This window comes from Chrysoperla carnea, chromosome 4 (assembly GCF_905475395.1).
Source record: "Chrysoperla carnea chromosome 4, inChrCarn1.1, whole genome shotgun sequence".
In the NCBI taxonomy this organism is placed as follows: domain Eukaryota; kingdom Metazoa; phylum Arthropoda; class Insecta; order Neuroptera; family Chrysopidae; genus Chrysoperla; species Chrysoperla carnea.
The window spans coordinates 52,565,647-52,577,195 of record NC_058340.1 but is presented as its reverse complement, the minus strand read 5'-3'; the positions used below and the strand labels follow the sequence as shown (position 1 = coordinate 52,577,195).

General features: G+C 31.1%; 1 protein-coding gene across 1 annotated transcript in view; it reads left to right on the top strand.

The window, feature by feature from the left end:
- The first annotated feature begins 200 nt into the window (after positions 1-200).
- LOC123298772 (Down syndrome cell adhesion molecule-like protein Dscam2) overlaps positions 201-11,549 on the top strand; it is a 76,600-nt gene continuing 65,251 nt past the window's right edge. Inside the window, exons 1-2 of the mRNA XM_044880868.1 lie at positions 201-1,230; positions 4,835-5,176. Of these exons, the coding sequence (XP_044736803.1) occupies positions 201-1,230; positions 4,835-5,176 (1,372 nt within the window). The remainder of the gene's footprint in view (positions 1,231-4,834; positions 5,177-11,549) is intronic.

The window sequence follows — 11,549 nt, the reverse complement described above, 5'->3', positions numbered from 1 at the left end:
TATTATATAAGTGACAAACAACTACCTATTTACTAAAATTACAATATTGTAAAATATTTGTCTACTCACCTTGAGTGAGAAGATCAAAACAACAGTAAAATTATTGTTAAAAAAATACATGAAATAACAACTTAAATTAATTTCAATTTATCTAAATACATCATATTCTAATAATCCATATACCATAAAACATACTCAAAATGCATTCATCAAACACATCCACTTCTCAAACACAAACTCAAAACACTATATTAAACACATCATCATACTCAAACATATTAAAAACAGAAAACTTTCCAACAAAACATCATGCATTAATAATTACAAAAATTGATGAGCTAGAATTCACTGATCATATTTTGGCATTACAAAATATAATAGATTTAAAACAAATAACAGATGCATACCCAATGAGTCATGGACGTATATGTATTTACCTCAAAACAAAAGAACTGGCAAATAAAATCGCTGAATCTCATAAACAAATTACCATACACGGTCATCAAACAACCATAAGAAAACTTGTGACAACAACCAAAAGAATAATCATAAGCGTCCCAGCAAACATTCCAAATGAAATTTTGATACAAAATCTCACTAGCCACAAAATAAAAATTGCTTCACCCATAACCCGTCTAAAACTAGCAAATCCAGCGCTTACTCACATAAACAGTGGTCGCAGACAAGTGTTTTATGAACCGGAAGATGACATCCCCATACCAGACTCATTTACAATTGAGTTTGAAAACGAATCCCACCGAATATTCCTTAGTACCGAAAAATGTGAAGGCTGTAGTAGACATGGCCACACAAAAGATAGATGCAAATACATCAACAACACACCGACTGCAAATACTATAAATGAAGACAAACATAATAACTTAATGAACCATGTTATATCCAATGAAACACAAGCCCAAGCTAGAAAACGAACACTTACAGATACAAGTAGTCAAGAATCCGAAAACGAAATCAGTACCTCATCAAAAAATCCATCAAAAAAATTAAACAACGAACCCCTACACAGTCATTTTCAAACAAACGAAAACGTTATCGACGAGAAGACAAACACTCAGGAAACAAATCAGGCAAAATCAAACTCCCAAGAAATTCAACAAAGCATAAACAGCCATGATACAACAATTACACAAGAACCAATAACACAAGTTCCAACAACAGACTCAACTACACAAGAAATTACAACACCTACACAGCAAAAACCAAAGTCATGTATCCCAAAACAGCCTATTAATACCTCGAACGACCAAGACCCAAAAAATAAAACTATTACTAAACGCCCTAAACCAGACACACAAAATTTTGATGATCTAGATAAATTACAAGACTCAGCGGATTTTAACTCAGATAATTACATTCTGAGCATCCAAAAACTAAAACAATTTCTAGCCGCTACACAGGAAACGGATGATCTAATCAAATTAGGTTTAAAATTTACTACCAAAATAGAAGACCTAATAGACATGCTACGATTCATTCACAAATCGGTAGACAGAGGTATGAAATTAAAAATTACAAAAATTATAAAAGAAATGACGATCCAACTACAAAATCATTATTTGAATACATCCTCTATAGACATTACAGAAGAAGAAGATAACTAAAGTTGCAATGGCTCTTATACAGTGGAATTGTAATGGATTTTTTCAACATATCGAAGAAATACAAATATTAATACAAACACTAGATCCAGTCATTATATGTATCCAAGAAACCCACCTTAAGCCCGAACAAATAGTTTACTTAAAAAACTACAAAATTTACCGAAGTGACTTTATAGATGGTCGCAAAGCGTCAGGAGGTGTACTTACAGCAATCAAGGCGGGATATTTCTCCGAGGAAGTAACTATAGATTCGGACTTAAACAATAATCAAACAATAATCACTAAAATAAAACTCGATAATAACAGAACATGGTTCATTTGTAATCTCTACATACCAACAAATTTTCAAAAGGAATCATTAGAAGCACTAATAGACAACTTGCCAACACCACACATCATCTTGGGTGATTTTAATGCCCATAACCAAATGTGGGGCTCAAATTACACAGACACAAAGGGCAGAATAGTAGAACAGTTATATCTAAAATACAATGATGTCATTCTTTTGAATAATGGACAATCCACTCATTTATCCTTATCCTACGGTACACAATCCGCAATTGATCTCAGCTTTTGTAGTAGAGACATAGTTGCAGATCTAAGTTGGGATGTCTATTATGACCTATGTGGAAGTGACCATTATCCAATAATAATCGATCTAAATCTGTCACAAAAAACCTACAAACGACCTAAGCGCTGGGTAACAGAAAAAGCTGATTGGATCAAATTTCAAGAACTCACCCACATAAAAAGTTTCTTTTCGTTAGCAACATCTAACATAAATGACGTTATAATACACTTCAACTGCATTATTTTGAACGCCGCTTCTGCTTGTGTACCCCAAACATCCGGAGTAATCAAAACATCCTGTGCTCCCTGGTGGTGTAAAGATATTAAAACTGCTATTCAAGACAGGAAAAAAGCGCTAAAAAAATACAACAAATCCCAAAAACTAGAAGATTTCATTCACTTTAAAAAAATGAGAGCAAAGGTACGAAATCTCATCCGAACGAAAAAGAAAGAATCGTGGACTGATTTCATAAAATCAATCAATACTAACACTCCTCTTCAAAAAGTTTGGGATTCAATTAAAAAACTTAACAGGAAACAGACAACTCCTATAAATCAAATTATAGACAACAACATACTTATACAAAACCCTATAGAAATAGCACACTGCTTCAATAAATATTATGCTGACACATGTAGCACAAACAATTACGAACCAGATTTTATTCACATAAAGAAACAACAGGAAAACAATTTTACAATTCCAAATAGCCACAACAAAGAGGAATACAACTGTGATATAAGCTACGAAGAACTTGAAGAAGCAATATCAAAGCAAAAAAATTCAACTCCAGGACCAGATAACATTCACCCGGAATTTATTAAAAATATGCACGAAACAGCAAAAAAATATTTATTGGATATTTTTCAATTCATTTGGAAAGAACACATCTTTCCTGCTGAATGGCAAAAAGCAGTTATAATCCCAATAATCAAAACAGCAAAAAGTAAATTCGAAATCAGTAGCTACCGTCCAATCTCATTAACGAGTTGTCTGTGCAAAGTATTAGAAAGAATCATTGACTCTCGATTAACATGGATAATTGACAAACAGAGCATTATACACGAAGCACAATCAGGTTTCAGATCAAATCGATCAACAATTGACAATCTAATAAGATTAGAAACAGAAATTTGCACGGCGTTCCAAACTAACGAATCAGTTATAACCATCTTTTTCGATATAAATAAGGCCTTTGATATGACTTGGCGTTTCAAAAGTCTGATGGAATTGGCTACTAATGGAATAAAAGGCAATATAATGTTCTTTTTGTCAAATTTTCTAACAAATCGCAAAATATCCACCAGAATTAATGATTACACATCGCCTTTTCTAACACAAGAAAATGGTCTTCCCCAGGGTACCATCCTAAGCCCAACACTCTTTTCATTATCCATTAATAATATCATCAGTAAATTTCCCAAACCAGTAAAATGCTACCTTTATGCGGATGACTTAGCAATTTCAATACGCACAAATTGCTTGGAATTTGGAAAAAATATCTTAAAGCGAACACTGCAACAGTTACAAAATTGGACACACGAAAATGGACTGAAATTTTCAGCAGATAAAACAAAATCAATAATTTTTACGCAAAAAAGAAAAATCCCAACTATGGAACTCGAAATTTATAACCAACCACTAAATTTTGTCAAAACCCATAAATTTCTTGGCCTGGTTTTTGACCATCGACTAACTTGGTTACCACACATTAAGTACCTTAAAGCTGCTTGTATTAAAACAATAAACATACTTAGAGCAGTCAATAATAAAAATAGCGGAGCTAATAGAACGAATCTAATTATGATTTATCGAAGCTTGATACGATCGAAACTGGACTACGCAAGTATTGTCTACTCCTCCGCAAAGAACAATACCTTACAAATCTTGGGCACCATCCATAACACGGGACTTCGGATAGCTACAGGAGCTCATAGAACATGTCCTATAACATCTCTATTGGTTGAAGTCAATGAGCAGTCACTTCAAGACAGAAGACAATTCTTGCTGTTAAAATACTTTCTAAAAACAAATGGAATCGAAAATCACCCAATCAAAAAATTGTTTAATGAAACTCAAATGAGCACATTCACAATAAAAACAAATTGCCCCAAGCCTTACCCTGCTAGAACCAAAATTGCATTAGCACAAGAAAAAATCAAAATTTACCCAAATTTCGATAAAGAAATACATCTAACACCAAGATGGCAATATAAAAAAATAAATATAAAGACAGATTTAACTGAGCTTAACAAAAAAATAACTCCTCCGCAGATATATAAACAAATGTTTCAACAAATATCCCATGAATTACAAGATCATATTCAAATTTTTACGGACGGCTCAAAAACCGATAGCTCTGTGGGGTGCGCATTCAAAATGGGAGCAACAGAGAAATTATATAAACTTCCAAATATATGCAGCATCTATACTGCAGAACAAGTGGCCATTTTGAAAGCCTTGCATCATATTCGAGACCTACCATCAAACAAATTTTTAATTTGCTCCGACTCACAGAGTGTAATTAAAAGCCTCAACACCAACACCAACAACGAAATCCAAGAATACACTAAAACATTAACACGCAAATTGATTGATACTGGGCATAATATCTGTTTCTTATGGATCCCAGGTCACATAGGCATATTACAAAACGAATTAATCGATAAATTAGCAAATAAAGCCCGTATTGATGGAGAACCTATACATAGAGCTGCGACCATAGATAACATAAATAATGTCAAAGATATACTTCTAGCAAAATGGCAAAACAAATGGCAGCGTAGTACAGATAAACTGAAACCAATAAAATCAACAATTACCGAATGGCATACATCAACTAGAGCATCAAGAAGAGAAGAAGTGGTTCTGGCTAGATTACGAACAGGCCACACAAATCTCACACACAACTACCTTCTTAAGAAACAAGAACCTCCCATATGTGACAAGTGTAAAATTAAACTTACTGTAAAACATATTCTAAGTGAGTGTACTAAAACAAAAGTAAAATTTAAGTGCTATGGTGAAACAAACCTAAATATAAACCATTTACTCAGAGATAACGAGAATGCGACACAACTACTCTTTAAAGTTCTGAAAGACCTTAATCTTTACAATTTAATTTAACAAACCATTTACACCCTGTACAACTTACAATGAATACTTCAGACACTCGTGTTGATAGCCTTAGCAGCTAAACACAAAAAAAAAAAAAAAAAAAATTGTTATATATATATATATATATATATATAATTTTCATACTCAAATATTAACAATCATAAAAATGATTTTATGCTTTAATAAAAGCAAATTTAAAAAAAGCTTTAAAAACAGCAAATCACTAAAGTGGCACACTCCAGGTTAATTAGGATACAAAACAATGTAACAAGGGTAATCGCGTTACTGTCTATAAATATTTAAAAAATCAATTATCTCACTTGTTTCCCAAGCAATGTTGATAGAGAGATTGTCACAAAATATTAAAAACAAATGTAAATATTTCATGTCATGAATATTTTATTTGACATACAAAACGTGACAATCTGTATGTATGTATGTATGTATTCGTTTACAGGAATGTAATTTTCAGCTGAAATATCTTTCATTCTCTTTTTTAGTCATTTTCTTCATCAACGAATCTTATTTCCTACATTTCCGCTATTTTCTTTGTTAAATTACTTTTTATTTTTTATAAATAATGTATATTAATATATATATGTTTGTATGTATATGTGTAAGTTGTGAAAAAAGGAATATTTAGAATGGGAAAAATATTATTTTTATAAGAAAATGAAATGATAATTCATTTTCACAAGTCAAAAATCGTTATTTTAATGTTGCAATATTCAGTTTATGAATAAAAAAATTCACTTTGAGAACAACAAGTGAAATTTACAAAATGAAAAAAAATCCCCGACAAATGCGATTTATTCCTTGTAAATCGATTTTTGGAAACTTTGCTATAAAATGTTCTCAAGCGAGTCGGTTCGACCCTTTAGGGGCTACGATGCCACTGAGAAACACACAGACGCACAGACTCCTTCTTAAATCAATATTAAAGTGATGGTCAAGGACATCAGATGAAATGAAAAGGATATTTAGAGAGCTATCATGTTTTGGGACAAATTTTTGGAAATATTTTAATTAAAATTGAAATATTTGACTTGACTTTGTTCTTTTGAATTATTGTTTTGAATTATTGTTTTGAATTACCTAATTATTTTACCATTTTACTTTTAGATATGAATTGAGCCATGCTTATTTGACCATTCATTTTCATTGTAATTATTAATATGTTAAAATTATATGTCATGTCTTTTCCAAACTGAATCGATTTTGAAGATTATCGACAAATTTTTTAGTTTGTTAGGGCAAATGTAAAATTTTGGATTTGGATTTATAATCACGGTTTGATTTAATTTTTTAACAAATTTGTTCCATAGAATTTTTTTATAAAATAATACATGATAGTACTTTTCTCCTGGATTATTGTAATGATAAAACGCAGAGGCTTAATTTTTAGCCTTTTCTACCAAAAACTATTTTTTGTACCAAAATTATCCATGTTTTGTTTTTATTGGTCCAAATAGAAATGACTTTATTTTTATTATGACCGAAAAAAAGGTTCTAAATAAACATCATTGTATTTTTTGCACAATTAACGTTTGAACAATTAAAAAAACATTAAACTACACTAAAATGCTGTACTACACCTGACAAATTTAAAACAAATATGTAAATGGTTTTTGGAGATACATTTAGCATATAATGTGTTTTAGAATATTTTAATTGAACGTTCTTTTATGACCGTTTCAAACATTTTATATTTTCGTGTTATTATTTTACAACGATACCTTTCTAAAAAGAGCAGAGCAAAATTTTGTTTATGAATAAATAAATTTTAATTTTTACCTATTTATAAAAACTTTGACAACAGCCTCTCAAATTTTCAAACCAGCTTTTTATGAAATTTAAAATTATGTTTTGCCAAAACCAGATGTTTTTTCCATATTTTTATAACCAACAATTTTCTTATTCAAATTTTACAAGGAAATAGTATGAAATTATAATACAAATCTCTCTCGAGTCTTTTTACAAATCAACAAATATACCTAATAGTACAGGCAATAGAGTCAAATATTCATGTTGAACTGAAAATTATGTATTGAAAATGAAAACTTAGTAGGCCATTAGTAGGCCATAGATGTAAGATTATGATTTCCTTGAGCTCTCTTTCTTATTTCATCAGATTTATAGTGATATACTTTTTTCGTTAGAAAAAAAATTTGTGGTTTCGCACATAATGACTAGTGGACCTGGAAACGTAAATTGAATTCATTACTACATATACTATGCTTAGCCTACCAGCTAAAACCCATCCTGCTAAATCCATCCTGCTAAGAGCATTCCGCTTAACGAATCCCGTTAAACGTATCCCGCTATACCTATCTGTTGGATAGGCCACGATCTGACCTTAGGCCTTTAGCTTGGCCTTCGGCAGTGGAGCTCGATGCGCTCGCATATAGCTCTAACAAATACGCATTCACAATACCTGAATGATAATAACGAATACCTCAATACTATTAAAATATATATAATATTCCGTCTGTTTTTAAGTGTATGTTTTCCCCTTTTAGAGGATGTCTCTAAGTTCAGTGTGCCTTTTAGTAAAGGACTGCTTTAACATTTTCCATTGTCCTCTGTCTCTGGCAACCTTTCTCTAATAAGGGCCCGCTGTGAGCTTCAATTCATCTTCCCATCTTTTAAATAGTCTTCCCCGTTTCCTTTTCCCATCTCTGGGATACTAGTCGGTCACAATTTTACCCCACTTTTCCTGGGTACTCCTTATCATGTGACCTGCCCATCTCCATTTCAGTTGATCTATCTTCGTAAGTATACATCCATAACTCTTGTCTTGGCTCTTATAAAGGTGTTTCGTTTTCTGTATTGTTTCTTGATGCCTTTCATGCTTCTCTCCATCGCTCTTTGACAGCATTGCAGCTTATCTCGGTGGTGTTTTGAGAGAGACCATGTTTGACAGCCGTATGTGATGCAAGGTAGAATGCAAAATTTGTAAACCTTCCATTTTGTACCGATGCTAAGGTCGCTGGCATTCATGATTTCTTGGAGTGACCAGTATTTTTCCAGCTTTTGCTGTTCGCCATTTGATTGCCTTGTCCGTCTGATCCTTGAAAGAGATGATCTGTCCCATACACAGTACATGCGAAGTTTGAATTTTCATAATAAATAATTCCTCCATTGAATAGAAATTGAAATTTAAAACCATCATTGGATACACTTGAACACACACACAAAATTTCATTAAAATCGGTCCGTCAGTTTAGGACAGTCACTAACATCTACACACTCGAAATATATATTATTATTATTATTATTATTTATTTATTTTCACCATAAGATACAAACGTACATAGGTATAGTCAACATGAAAATTAAATAAATTAAATTAAACTATATGGGCACGACGTTACAATATGCTTCTTCAGCTCACGTTTAAATTTCGGCATGCTCTCTATATTTTTTAAGTCTCCGGGAAGATTATTGTACAATATAACAGATATATGATAAAAGTACTTATCGTAATCAGATATTTCATTTCATTGTCAAATTTCCAAATTTTGCTGACAATCCAGGATGCCAAGTCATTTAAATTATTATTTTAACAACCTGTGAACTACATATAACAAAATTTTCATCTTCTTCACCTAAGTTTTTGCTTAACATCTCGATTGTCTTGACTATTATAATAATAATAATAATAATAAAAAAACTAATATCTTTATAACTATGTGTCTTCTTATGGTTATGTATCTACTAAGCTTACTTCTCAGCTTGAAAACACTCCAACAAACCCATGAATATTATTAATATGTAATCCCATAATTGTTAATTGACTTTGTTAAACGTACAACAAAACGATATCTATACGATATAGATACCAACAACAATAGAATAAATAAATTTTATATTTATATAGCACACAAATGTAATATGAAAACGATGTTGTTCTGACTTATAATTTGAATTTATAGGTAACGATAACGCAGCCGTTTTATAACAATTCATATTAATAATAATAATAATAATAATAATAATAACCGTACATTTTCACAAATTCGATGTTCTCTGTCAAAAAATATAAAAAAAAACTATACATATGACCTACATAAACCATGAGCCTATAACTTTTTTCAGGCTTGATAAATGTAAGTTTGGTCATCTAGAGATTTGAAGGATTAACCGTGGCTTAAATATTGAAATTATGGAAATCGACTTAATTATACTCGAGAAGTCATATAAAAAGAGCCACCAAAATTTCTCTTCATTATGAACTCACGGTCTTCACAATGTACAGACCGTGACCTATTTTCGACATTGTACCTCTTCTAATCAACGTATAGTGAAACGAGGATGATATTATGATTTAGAAACGAATTTGAAATTTTAATTTCGAGCAGGGTATCAAACTCATCTCACTGTCGACAGTGGGCATATCTGGGAATGGTGATAAACAATACCGACGTTGTGACTGTGCCTGTGAGATAACTGTCCTTACTATTCATTCAGCGTTGTTCAAGATCGTCTTGCGCAAGGCGCTCTAAAACACCAAAAGATAAGGCACATCTTCCTGATTTCGTTACTCTAGGAAAAAGAAACTAACAAAGAAATGAGAGTAGTCGATATTTGCATGTTATTGGCGATGTCTAGTCCCCTCGGTTATTGCGTACTTTGTACTGCGAATCAGGCTGTCTTTTGTTTTCAATTTTTGTGTATTTTCAATAAATTAATAGTGATTGAAAACATGTTTTCAATCACTTAGACAGCCTGATACGCATTACAATTATGCAACGACTGATAACTAGACTCCACCCAGATAGACGCCTAAAACTCAGCCACGGATGTTTATAACTCAATCATAGGCATAGGAAGTTTGATGTCCTTATTATACACTTTATTTACGTTGTTTGTTTTTTTGGAGTCTAGTTAACTTAGAATGACAGAATTGCTTCTTTGAGAGTAGCATCTCAATATTTATGTTTTGAAGATGAAGGCAAACCTAATAAAAACTTGATAGAGAGTTTTCAACGGATTTTCTATCTGTTAATAATAATAATAATATTATTATAAAATGTGGAGGATATACATTTGTATGTTAAGGAATCAAGATTAAAAAGATAAAAGGTTTATGGGATTCATGGGAGGAGGGATTATGTTATTTTCATGCGTGCTTTAGGTATGTGTACAATTTATAAGTATTATGATTATGGATATACATATTTATTATACATATTAGAGTTTATATTCGATTTACTATATTCAAATTTATATATATGATGCTTATTTAAGAGATGATAATATATGTACGAGCGGAAAATAAATTATTGTTTATCGTTTTATACAGCCATATGCAAAAAAAAAAAAAAATTATTATATTTATTACTAAAAGGATGGAAGTATTTACAAAATTTATCTAAGGGAAATGAGACTTGACAAGTATTATAAATAAAATCCACTTCCTAGAATAGCAATATACACTGTGTTCCAGAAACTATTAAAATCCATCCTTGAGAAGAATATAGTTTCATTAAGTATATAGAAAAAGTAAATAGTTTGGTTCTTTGTATTCAAGTCCAAAATAGGTGGTTTTGATTGGAAACGACTTTGTTGTAAAAAATACATAAAAAATTTTGTACTAAAACGAAAACTAAGGAAAAAGTATTCCTTGCCATATGTATCACTCATTAAAACTTATAGAAAAAAATTAAAAAAATGTTTCATACAAAAGTTGTTTATTTTTTTATAAGGAACATTTCTTGCATTTAAACTTTTGTTCTATCTCTAACGGTTTACAAGATGTGTCCTAGAGACCCAAAACCCAATTGACTTACGTTGCTTATTTACAAACTCGACCTCACTTTTTACGACCTGAGCACGCTGTAAAATTTCAACTTGATATCTTTTTTCGTTTTATCATGATGACAGACGGACAAATATACAGACAGGCAGACAACCGGATATGGACTCATTAGGTGATTTTATGAACATCTATACCAAAATTTTGTTTATAGAATCAATATTTTTAGCGTTACAAACTTGGAACAAAATTTAGTATACCTTGATATATTTCATATAAATGGTATAAAAACCCAAATATACATACATACTTATATCACCAACAGAAATAAAAATGCCCTATTTTTTGAAAAAAGTTTAATAATTATCTTTTTCATGCATTATTCAGTGAACAATATATGACATAATAATAATATTATTATAATAAACATAATATAATTTGAAAATTATTAAATGATAAAAAATAAATCATTAAAAGTGGG